The sequence below is a fragment of the Aythya ferina genome (assembly GCF_964211825.1).
Source record: "Aythya ferina genome assembly, chromosome: 8".
Classification (NCBI taxonomy): Eukaryota; Metazoa; Chordata; class Aves; order Anseriformes; family Anatidae; genus Aythya; species Aythya ferina.
This window is the reverse complement of record NC_140304.1, coordinates 2,514,624-2,527,810: the sequence shown is the minus strand read 5'-3', so window position 1 is coordinate 2,527,810 and position 13,187 is coordinate 2,514,624. Positions and strand designations below refer to the sequence as shown.

The 13,187-nt window shown below is 39.9% G+C and overlaps 1 protein-coding gene across 3 annotated transcripts in view; it reads right to left on the bottom strand.

Annotated features, from left to right (window-relative positions):
• Positions 1-11,903, bottom strand: part of FNBP1L (formin binding protein 1 like) — a 51,109-nt gene extending 39,206 nt beyond the window's left edge. For 2 of the 3 annotated variants that reach the window (XM_084528351.1, XM_084528352.1), the window contains exon 1: positions 11,667-11,888. In XM_084528351.1, the coding sequence (XP_084384477.1) occupies positions 11,667-11,690 (24 nt within the window). In that variant the 5' untranslated portion in view covers positions 11,691-11,888. Of the gene's footprint in view, positions 1-11,666 lie in introns of all 3 variants that reach the window. The other variant, XM_084528354.1, reaches the window with a different exon arrangement.
• Positions 11,904-13,187: the final 1,284 nt, after the last annotated feature.

Genomic DNA, 13,187 nt, shown 5'->3' with positions numbered 1-13,187 from the left:
TTTCCTTCACAAATACCTTAAATTTCAAGGAAATGATCAGTGGTGTAATTTCACAATAAGCACATGCGCTCTGTTAGAAGAGTAGTGTTTGTAAAACAGAAAAAAAAAATTATCAAAATACACTTGACAAAGTTTTGAATGATCTTCTGCATCGCATCTATCACAAGCAGTCACATAAAGGATTCATTTCCCAAATGCTTTAAAACTCACAGTAAGAATAAGAAAAAATATCACAACTCTACAAGAGCAGACTGGGCAATTCAGGTTAAAAAAGAAAATGACAAGTTTTATTTTGACAATGAAATTTGTTTTCATATCATAAAGAAATCATAAGCAAAACATTTTGTACCTAAAAATATGAGATATGTTCCATGGTACTTTGCACCAAGATGAAATATCTCCACTCTCCAGCTTCGAAGTAAATTAATGAACCGAAACAAAGGTAGCAAAGCTGAATCAAGTAACAGTCAAGAACGTATTTTTATCTTCCCACAAATGAACACTAGTCAGCAAAAAAATGAAGCCTCTTTTCCAATGATCTAATGAAGTAAAACAGTCATGAAAGCCACAGGCATCAGGTTTAACTTTACAGTCTGATTACGTCAGCATGGCAAAAGTCTAAAATGCTAAGTACAAGGTACTAAAAGTAGTTTATCAAGATTCTAAAAATACATATAAGACCTTAGAAATTCGGTTTAGAAATTGTTAGAAATTGATCGTTTGTTCTTAGTTTCCCAGTATTCATTGCCAATAATCTAATAGCATTACTTCCACCTTAAGTCTGTACAGAGATGAAACAACCACATTCTTTCAGAACTAAAACTAAAGAATGAAACTTTTATTTGAAGCACTGATAATTCATTATGCCTCATTATTGAAACAAAAGCATCAAAGCTGGCCCTTCAGTATTATTACCTTCAGCTGATTACACAGTTTCGCAAAAATTGCAAGGCATTTTATGCAAAGTCAGGACGTATTCTTCATACAGCCCACAATTACAGCCTTGCAGTATGAACCAGACAGAACATGGAAAAATATTTTATCTACAACCTACTAAGCATAAATACCACCAGCATCTGATTTCCAAGAATTTATTTTAAACCTCTAAGAAAATGACTGCAGTTCAATTATTGCCAGAATTTCAGTGAAATCAAATGATAATGCCTCAGAATCAAAGTAGTCGAAAGTCACTAGTTGTTAAGCCTTGAAAACACAAAGAGTAGCTAACATAAATGCCCTGACATTTTTTACTTGTACGTACTCGTATTTTAACTGAGAGAGCCAATTCCTGGTTTTACTGGACTTCAGCTACAACTGATTGGAAGCATCTATGTGCAGCTCCTCACATCTCACTACTTCAGTTTCAGGAATGCAGAAGATGAAACTGAAACTCAGGGAATTAAACTTCACCCTCAAGAGCTAGCCTAGTGCCCTGAAGAACTGCAGTACCATTCTGGGAAACAGATGGTCATTAAAGTGCCCAGTACCAAAGGAAAAATGTTTTTTAAAAAGCCATTTTAGCAAGAAGTTTCCCTTGCTATCATGGAGAGACCACAATCAGGAACAAGCTACTTAGTGGGGTCTCAAACCCAGAGAGATACACAAAGTAACCTAGGTTATATGAAAGCAGTACTTGAGGAGGAGTGAGAAGAGGATAAGGAAAACAAAAAGCCTCACAGCTTTTACAAAACAAAGAAGCAATCAAGCAAAACCAAAACAAATAACACCCAACCCCTACTTCCTTAGTCTCAATCTAAAGACTTAATCATATCATCACACCCCTTGCTACAGGAATAAGTATTTGAGTCCCGCACCAAAGAGTGAGGAAATGTGGCTTTACCAAAATTACCTGCCTCACATGATGACATTTCTATTCAAAGTTTGATGGCACTGTACACTATACAGTCCCCTCACATTATTCTGAAGCAGAAAAATCCCAAGCAATTGGATTTTCCTGGTTAAGTTACTATTCATCTTCAAGAAATTCATTTTTCCTCTTTCAAACATGGCATCCACTGAGATAAAAGACCTAACCAGAAATTCCAGTCTGCTGTTCTTTCCCATTTTATTACAGGATCCCAAATTGCTTTTCAACAGGAAGTTCATCTTTTTTTTCTCTCTTCCAAATAAACAAGCACCTCCTTGGCTGTTCTGCACAGATCTCAAATGTCACTATCTACTTCTTAGCGAATTCTCCAGACAGTTAAAAAAAAAAAAAAAAAAGTTATCAAGCTTTTAATTAATGAGGTTAATTCTGAATCCTTTGAAAGTAAAATTTTCACCATTCACAAATCCAAGTACTAACCCACGTTCCAATAAATCCCAGTTTCCAGAAGTCAAAGATTGCAAGTCTGAAATGAGATCCCATACCAATTAATGAAAATAACGAAACATCAGTAATGATTTAAATAATTAAGGGCAGCAACCATAATCTCCAGCTAGAGACAGGAAACTCAGATGTGAAGTTGTAACACAGGATATACTGCGTATTTTGCCACAGAAGCACACTTTGGGAGCCAAGCAGAGTGAAAAATAAAAGACAACTCTGTAAGATCACCTGGAAGAATGCATTATTACCACAACATCACTGGAGTATCTGCTGACTTCAGTAGCTTCCCAGTTGGCCCCTCTCTTAAAAAAAAAAAAAAAAAAAATCTGCTCTGAGAAGTTCCTTGTATACAATACTTACTTTCAAGCACATCCGTGCACTCCACTGATCCTGGGAGGCTTTTGTTCACAAAATGAACAAATGCTCGTACAATACAGAGACAAGTATCTGCACTATTAGCACCTAAACAAAAGTTCATCTAAGGGAGGGGAGGGAACTCTTATTTGACTTTTCAGAGCTATATTGATTTATCAGTCCTCATTAATGAGCCTTCATAGAGTTTTCCACTTACTAATCATAAATTTGAATTCATTTTCAGGGAAAAAATACAATAAAAAGTGTTACATTAAAATCCAGGTAATGCATATAATCTCTTAACTTTAACAATGCTTTTCATTGCTTTTTATCTTTTATAAACTGTGGACTTAACCTTTAACTCTTCTTTCACTTGAGCATCTGATTTCTTTCCAGAATCTCAAATCCATGGTCTATGTTACTAACATTTTCTGTGTTGTTTTTGGAAAATTAGGCTCTTTCCAGCCATTCCAACAGCTGCAATCTTTATCCATTCTTTATGCATCTCATTTTTAAATTATTGCAACATCCTTTCCTCTGGTTTTGAGATATCATTTCACTTGCGTATGTTTCTTGAGTATTCTCACCCCGTCTCTTTGCATCCTTCGCATCAAACATTGACTTCTTGACCTCACTTTCCAGGGCACTGCTGTCTGATTCCAACTCTATTACCTCATCGTACCAAAGGACTGACACATGCTTTCCACGAGACTCCAACACTCCTTCGTACATTTCAACAACTATTTCCTGCATTCTGGTAGGTTGCTTATGATCTAATCCTTGCAAACATTGCAAATTCTCCCTGCCCTCCTCCTTTATGTTCCAAGACAAACAGTTGAGATGCTTCAGTTGAGATCAGTGCCCACCATACTATATGAGATTTGGGTCTGCACAACTCTGTCACTTGGCACAGTCATTAACTGACCTATCTCCTGCTGGCACTGAACTGGGAATAGTCTTTTACTCTGTGTATAGCATAACGAGCACAGCACAATTCAAACCCACAATGTGACTAATGGCTCTAGGCATCAGATAAATACAAACAACATAGAACACGCTCCAAGTATTTATTACGGATGTCATATACACTGAGCATATTTCTCTAACTGTGCATAACTTCACATAAACAGCAAAAAAAAAAATCAAGACAAGTAGATGTCACAGAAGACTGCTAGAACAAGAACAATTTATCTATTATAAAAATAAAAAATAAATTGAGCATTAGATACATTAAAATTTCCTCTACTGCAGAGAAAGCCAATTGTAACACAGCACAGATAATGTCTTTGGTTCACACATATCAATTATGCTTGTACTCAAAGCTGAAAAAAACAAAACAAAACTATGCTGCCTACAGCAAATGCTTATTTGAAAACATTATTAGAAAAGTGACACTTTTTTTTTTTTTTTAATCTTTTTGGAAATAAATCAAGCTTCTGGGGAAAACAAGCAAATGAGCATACTCTACATTCAAACTCCCTCAATTACTCTGCTAACCAGAGTTTACAGGGAGAAAGGTTTTCATATCCACCTGAATTGGACACCCAGCATGAAAGAAACAAGAAATCAAATGCTGTCTTTCAAAGGATTTACCAAACAGTTAAAGACACAAAAGGCAGATGCCAATTTTCATCACCCTCACACACACTTGGTTCCCCTAAATATGCCAAAAATCTAGACTGCCTTTTGACTCTCCAGTGCAATTGCTGTCATATTTCAGATGCTCTTCAGTACTTAACTAACACTCCAAACTCAAATCAAGTGGATGTAATTTCATTGCGCAATGCTGAAAAAACATTGCTGGCTTAATAAGGAACTATAAAGTGTGGCACTACAACTTGTGTACCAGCCAGTGACAGGGGAACTGCACAGCGTTTGCCTCCTGAACAAATACTTAATAAGCATAAGCATTACATGAAGAAATAAAATGAAAAAATGATGAACTTCGTTAGTGTGCAGCAGACTTCATCCACGAATGTGGCATTTGATCAAGTATTGTGAACAGATTTCTTTCCAAACATACATTTTTTTTTCTGTACAAAATCTAACTAGGTAGTTAAAATGGAGTTACGCTTTACAGAGAAGAATTTTAAATGGTTACTTCGTGTAGACTGTCTGATGAAAGAGAATGAGGATGAATTTATCAGGAATTTGCTCCTTTTTGGTTTTGCGTATAACATTAAAAAACACAGTATTACTTTGAACTTCCAATTAAATAACCTTGAAGCATTCTACAAATGCAGATACTGTTACAATATTAATTTGATGCAAACAAACTTTATTCTGATTTTACAACCTGAGACAGAGACAGAAAATAAGTTTACCTGCCCAAGATGATACAACAGATCCACAGTAAAGCCCAAGAAAAATTGAGATCTCACAGCATTTTCAAACCTATGAGACTACATTTCTCCTCTAAAAGATGTAACAAAGCGATGTATAAATGTACAAACCACAATGCCAGCAAGCAGTTTTACCAGCCTAATGTCCTTTTTATTTTAAATGACAAAGCAGAAGACGAATTTTGAACAAAGGGAAAAAAATGAAGGAATGGGTATTCATGAATCTGGCATGTAACTATATAAATTTTCAGTTCTACTACAATATAAGCAGAGAATTAACTACACTGAAAATTAAGCCCATTCTTGTCACCTAGCAGGAACTAAAACACTTCTATCACTGCTTTTAGAATAGAGCTTGTAGTGGGGGGAAAAAAAAAAAAAAAGACTAACAAAGAACAGAGTCAGTGTAAAGGGTCAGGATTTTAATGAAAACCAGAAGGTTTTCATTATTATAATACATTTTTTTTCCTTCTCCTCCCATCCAGCTGAAACACTGACATGCTTCTGAGGACAAACCTATAAAGCTTTCTGCCAAGAGAACACTGGGACTGGGGTACGTAAACTCACTAGGGGCAAAATGAAACAAGCTGATTGGAATTGCAGCTTTCACTGAACAATTTGTTCACCAACACAAGGAAAAAGCTAAACACATCTGGACTTTGGGGATTCTTTTTCTACCAAAAAGATTTCAAGCTGCTGGAAAAGTGTGCATGTGTGCTATGAACAATGAAAATTTAATCTGAAATGTGCTGAAGAACTTCCTGTCCATAAAAAAATTACTGCATTACTCAACTACTGGCTTCACCAAGCATGCTAAAAAACTGCAGAGCAAGTTTAAGGGCTGAAGTATTTAACTACTTTACTATCAAGATACTGTCTCAGCTAGATCAGTCCAGTGTAAGAACTTAAATACACAAATGAACTTTTAGACATTTTCCCAGGGTATTACAACTTATTTCAGTATGTCTATAGCACAAATGACAACTCTATTCAAACATCGATACAAACTTTCTGTTTTCGAGTATTCATTTGCAAACTGCTGAAAGCCCGAATCATACCTACTTGGTCACTCCTCACCAAGAACAAACCCAAACACATTGATAGCAAGACTTATTTCTATTCATGCTTTTTTCTGTCCCAGGTCCTGATGGATTTTGCCATTCGAAAGGACCTTGTTGCAAGCATTACTTTGACAGGTACGGTCTTTAAAGAAATCCTCTGCTTGGCTCAGTTAAATAAATAATTAAATGAATCTTACAATCTCAAAAAATTTCTTCCCATTCTCACTCAGGAAATCAAACTGCCAGAATTTAGATTCTTGACACAGCCAACCCTCAGAATCTGTACTACCAATAAGGACAGCACATGCATTTTAGAAAAAAATAAGTCCCATGTATGCTTGTAAAAACTTCAAGGAAGAGCATTTATATTTCTCAGTACATACAGAAATCAGGCCATGAATAAAAATAAGATGCCATTTTAATAGATATCAGGTGATAAATGGTTTTCAAAATTGAAAAAATACTCTCTAAACAGATACTCAAGGGCGCAAGCATGTATGCTTCCTTAAATTAAAGTATGTTCAAAATCAAAACCAAACTGATAAAGTCTCAAGACAGTGACTCACCCCTTCCTGGAAAAATCAGTAAAAAGGTCAGATGTTTCTGAAACAGACAATTGCTGGAAAAATAAAGACAAATATTATTTCTAACTACAGCTCAGTACAATTGTTTTCATTCCTGAGCCTGAGGTAACTACGCGTTCACTAATCAAGTACTCAATCCTTACATAACTTTCCATTTGGAAATCAAAGAAGTCTTGACAACAATGAAATAAGCCACACAATATTCCTTGTGAAACAGACTGCAACCTCACAAAGGTTACATGTTTTGTCCAGTACCTTACCCATGACAGAGGAAATGTATGGCCATCTCATACATCTAGAAAACCATGTAATTTCATATGTTAACCACAAGACACATTCCTTGCACACATTTGCAGACCACAACAGCAAGAACACTGAATTAAAGGAGAATTACTTGCACTCTTTGGATTCAGTTGAAGAAAAAATCTGGGGAAAAAAATAAAATAAATCCAAGCTTCATCTCACAAAAATCTACATAGAAAATAGAATATTGACTTAACACAGTACACGTTACCATTCTGGAAAAACAGTTTATGAAACATTAAGATTCAAAACTACAGAAAAATTTCTGCATAGAATATGGCTTAACAAGTAGAATTATTTTCAATTTTTTCTAACTGTTTAAAAGAAATTACTACCATTAACAATGCAGTGACTACATAATCTCACTCTTGTATTCACTGTACACAAAGGTTTCTCAGTATCAAACTTTTGAAAAAAAATATTTAGATTGAAAACCAGTTTTTCTGATCTATGAATAAAAATATGAGAAACTATTAGAAAAGAAACATGTAACAAAATAGTTATTACTTGTTAAAGTCAACTTTCTCATATTTACTTTCTGTTGATGTTTTACCATCAACAATTAAACATGGTGACTTTTTCAATCAGACATCACCACACAACTTACCCTCTTCTGCACAAAAAGAATACATTATTTTAAAATAAGAGACTAACAATGACTGAAACAGACAACAGAAGCACAAGAAAAATTACAAAAAAAAAAAAAATTGATGCAACTGAAAATTACTTAACATTTTCATATATAAAACTTGGTTTTAGGCACTGAATTAATTCTGTTTAAGTAAAGATTAAAAGAGCACATCACCAAACATGCTTTGATCTTTGGTCAGATGTAACTCGTTTCTAAAACAGCGTTCTACAGTGCCGGTGGTTTTTTAATTATAAAAGATGGGGTGCTTCTGGCCCCAAGGAGCTCACAACAATAGTATCATTAAATCTTCCATAGCCTTTTTCTTAAATCATAAAATCTTAGCACAAAAGCCCTCAGCAAAACTTCTGCTTTAAATATTTATCAAGAGGTGAGAAACAGATGGCTAGACTGGTTCTACAGACTGAAAATGTTCTGACATGGTATTCCATCTCTTTTGCTGCCAACTGCCATTAAGAGATTCACAGAGGTTCAGAAACACAGAACATAAACAAAAAAAAAAAAAAAAAAAAAAAAAAAAACACAGAAAGGATGTTTTTCAAAGAGGTAGCCTTAACCTCTCTAATTAATTTCCAAGGAAGCTACTTTAAAAACAAAACTGCCAATCACACACTAAGTTTCACTTGCTTCCATTAAGTGAAGGACTTCATCGCTAACCATCCTCCAGTCTCCAAAGCTCAGTGAGCCTTTAGTGTCAAACAAACACACTATATATTCTACTTAACTGAACAGAAACCCAAGATAACAATAACCAGGTATGGTTTGTTAAATCTTCTATGTTAATATTATTTGTACAGTTGATGCCCATCACAGAAAGAACTCTAGATGTACAAACATACACACTAAACGGAGGTTTATGCCAAATAGACTCGAACAAATCAGAATCCATCATTTTTCTTTCCAAATACTTCAGTTGCTAAATTAAGGCCCACAGCCTTAGTTCCGTTCATCTATTCTCACCTTGGATATTGCAATACAATTTGATAGAAGTCAGACTGGAGCATCTTACTACGCAAGTGTGAAAGTCCACCCAGGACTGTATGCCCTCAGAGTGCTCATGAGGAGAACAAAAACACAATACCAAAACAAACAAACAAACCTTACTGAAGTCAAAACCCTGGAAAGTGTATCTAAGCGAAAAGCCACAAGCAACAATTTTTCATTAGCAAGAAAACAATGATACCTTTCATCAGGTGATTATTACTTTACAATTCCTATCTATAAGAAAAAAAATAATAATTTTTAAAAAAACACCTAATTATTACAGACAGGAGAATTTAGAGCACAGCAGTCCAAGTCTCAAAAAATACAATTTCATCTGGATGACAGACAACTAGAACCCAGACGTCCCAGTTCCCACTGCTCTCTCATAACCATGAGGAGAAGACTATCACGCAAAGCAGTTCACTGAAGTATCCTGCTTTTAATGAGCACATATCATGACATATATGCTGCAGTCACTACAAAAACAAATGCACTAATCAGAATAAAATTATCTGCGGAACAACACTCAAAATTCATCACAAAAATTGTGTTGTGGAAAAAAAAAGGAGAACACATTTCACATAGTGTGGAAAAAAAGGTAAAACAAAAGTTCTACTGACAGAATGGCTTGAACAAATCAACATTTATTTCACTATTATTAGTTCATATTATTTTATAGTGTTATCAGAGGAAATACGTTCATTACTGAAAGCAGTCACACACCAGGGAATATGCTGTTGGACTAAAAACACGAAGCATCTCCACTTCAGCCTACCCAAGACATGTGCATTGGCCACTGTACACCTAATTCTGAGCGGTGTACTTATAAAAATGGTTGACCGAAAGGCAAAAATGCCCAATAATCCACAAACAGAAATAGCAGCTGAAGAATTTAAGAATTAGGAAATACTGGCCCATCAAACAAAATCTTTCCCTTTTTTCATGATATAACCACTGAAGATACTTTAAACATGAACAACACACTTTAATACCAGAAGAGCTATATTAAACAGGTACCACATAAATATTGGACATGAGTTGCTTTTTCTAATCCCCTAGATTTTCTTCTGGATCCTTATTTCCCTCTAAATGTACCCATGCACACTTTTTACTTTATCAGAAGTAGCGTACAGACTCCAGGAAAATAAATAAATGAATACATCAGAACTGCAAACTGTATGAGGAGAGCCTACATACGTATTTGCTTACAAACATGTCGCGAACGTTTGCTCAACATTCAGAAAAACCGTCCTCCAAATGCAAGCCTTGACCCTGCCAACCTGCCCTTCGGATCCCCAGGCACCAGCGCTATCAAGGGCGAGGCCTCTCCCCGCTGTGCCCGCGCTGCGCCGCTGGACGCCCCGCTGCCATTAGCGAGCCCAGCCTGGCTCTGCTGCTGCGAGGCTGCACTCAGGGTAGCAGCAGGGGAAGGAGAAGGGAAAGCCTCGGGACGAAAACACAGGTAATACTTTAACACAGCCCTGTCTCCAAAGCTCCCAGAGCACTGCTTTTCATTGTGTTCTTGGTCTAGAGAGGAGCTAATAAATTTATAAACAAAATTTTACACCAGAATTGAAAGATAAATGTTTCTCTGCCCATTGCAAGATGTCAAAGCAAATGTTTGATATTCTTTTCAATCGGTATGAGAGGCACCGAACTTTTTTTTTTTGCGTAACAACATACTTGGCTTTATAGCCCTAAGATGCAATTTTTCAAAAAGCATGACATAATTCAACAAAAGCAACCCATTTAGAAGGTACATTTCAATATAAAAACTTAAATCATCAGAGAAGCTAGCTATATACCTACAAACAGACCATTTTATATATATATATATTTATATATTTTATATATATAAAAAAAAATATATATATATATAATATATATATATATAAAATCTGTGTCCATACCTTAAGGAAATAGCTATCTCCTAATAATACGAAAAAGCATATTAAATTTTGCTGAAATAAAAACAGTAGCATAGAACTTTTAGTTTAAACATCTGTTATTATTTCTTTAAACCAGCACAATGGAATTAGTGACTTAGGAAAAAAATGTAGTAGGTCCAGATAAAATTCAGGCAGTTTGATGATGCCGTAAATAAAATTGCCTTTTCTTGAAATGAAGTCTGAAGTTGAAATCCCTGTTTTTGTATGTATTTCTGACGTGTTTTCTCACAATGCTGAACACCAGACAGAACACAAAACCTGAGCTATCATTCACAAGCCGAACAAAGAAAACAAAATTAAGAGGCTGCCCAAAGGAACAGAGACGAGTAAACTGAAAGCCTGGTTTCTGAAGCGATGGGTATTTAAGTACACACAGAAGAAAATTCAGCGTTCTCCTCCAAGGCACCCCCCTGCTCTCCCCAGCGCCGACCCAAAACCTCTCCCGGGTAGGGGCGGCTGCACCAGGCGATCACGGAGATCTCTGCCAGCCTTAAGGACCCCGCTTCCCCACACGACACGGGGGACGCGGGGCTGCTGCAGCCCCCCAAACCCCGACCCGCCCTGAATCCCCCCCGCCAGGCAGCGCCGCTCCCGGCGCCCAGCGCTGCCGCAGCCGTGCGGGACAAAGGGGCTGCCGGAGCCGCGAGGGGCGGCACGGCCGAGCTGCGGCTGCTGCGCCCGGTTGCGGGGAATATTTGGGGGAACATTCTGGGGAACATTCTGGGGAATATTTTCCTCAGGGCGTGTGCGCGCTTCGCGCCGCGGTCCGCAGGGGGCCCGCCGCTCCCCCCGCCGGCCGCCCCCGCTCTGGAAGGTTCCCTCCGGAGAAGCCCCCGGGGGCGGCGCCGCAGACAAAGCCGGGCCCGCCGCGACCCCGGGCCGTCACCGGGACCCCCCCGCACCCCGCCACGGCCGCCCCCAGGCCCCGCTGCCCGCCGAGCGCCCGCCCCTCAGCCCCGCCTCGGCGCCCCGCTTCCCCCTCACACCGCCCCGAGCCCCCCCGTCCCTCCGCCGCTGCCGCCGCCCTTCCCCAGCGCCGAACAAAGCGGCCGGGCGGGGGGGGGGGAAGGCGGCGGGTGCCGACAGACGGAGCGGCCGGGCCCACACTCACCCACAGCTCCGTGCCCCAGCTCATGGCGGCTCCACGGGCAGCGCCGGCTGCGGCTGAGGCGGCGGCGGGGACGGGGGGGGCGGCCGGAGAGGGTCCCGGCGGTGCCCTCGGTCAGCGGGGAGAGGCGGCACAAGGAGCGGCGGCGCTGCGAGCTGCGGCCCCGCCCGGCTCGGGGAGGGGGAGCCGCGGAGGAGACTGGGAGAGGGGCGGGCTCGGCCGGGGCCGGGCCGGGCCGAGGCGCCGCTCCCGGGGGAGGCCCGGCGCCCAGCCTCCCTCCCGCCGCGCCTGGCGGCCCCCCCCCGGCCCGAGGCGCCGCCCGGTACCGGGCGGAGGGAGGCGGCGGCACTGTCCTGGACGAAACCGGGGTGTGTGGGGAGGGGAGCGGCCGCGCCCCGCTCGACTCTGAGGCGACGCCCGGGGGCAGAGCCCGCGCAGCGAGACCCCGGCCCTCGGCGCCGCGCCTCAGGGCGGCCGGGCAGGCGCTGAGTCACGGCGGGAGCGGCCCCGGGCACAGCGGCTCTCGGGCCCCGCCGGGAATTTCCTCAGCGCCTGGCAAGGAAATGGTGTTAAATCCTCGCCATTTCTCCACCAAAATGTCCGTTTCGAAACCTGATAGAAGGCAGAGGTTTGGAGAGTCCTCAGAATTCCCCTCAGAGCATCAATTTTTCGTTTTCCTCCCATTTTTACTCAAAAATTGCAGCAAGGACGTGGTGAAAATATTGCTGGTCTGCTCAGTCTCCATCATGAAAAAAAAGTGACTTAAGCCCAATAATTTTTTTCGTTTCCAAAATCACCTTCCAGGTATTGCTCGTTCACATGATGCTTAGTTGACATTTAATCTTTTTCCTTAGGAGAGCAAAATGCAAATTCTTTTAGATATGAAACCATTACAGTAAGATAATGCGAATTATCAAAATAAGCAGATGAGATCACAGGTCAACGATGTTATTTCTGGAGTGAAGTGTTGGAGCCAGTCACGTTACACTAGAAATGCATTTGGTCTGTGGGAAGCCCCAAGCTGAACAATTCTGCCACGTGTTGTGGTGGCCGACGGAGAGGATGTTTTAGCAAGCCAGCGGTCACAAAACCCCAGATTTGGGCTCAAATTCCACACTTGGGCTCACTTCAATTGAACAGATGTTAATTCAAACAGTTTGTACATTGCACTTTACTGAAAATATTCACCAGGCTGAAAACATTTTGAGGATTCTGGTAATGAAGCACTGATGAATAAGAAAAGTAATCATATTATATCTATATATACATATATAGATAGATAGATACACACACACACACTCATTCAATTCACATGCTTTTGAGGATTAGGAAGAAAAACTTAGATCAACTCTTTGCTTAGCTACTTGTTCAATAAAGTTTGATTTTTAGTTTGCTTCTGACCCATACTTCTTCCTAAAAGAGCAATCACACGTATATCAGGTGTGTTTACACACAGGTACATTTCACCTTTACTTCAACTAGGAGCCACCTGTTCATCCATGGTGAGAAGATCATAGCTCATTT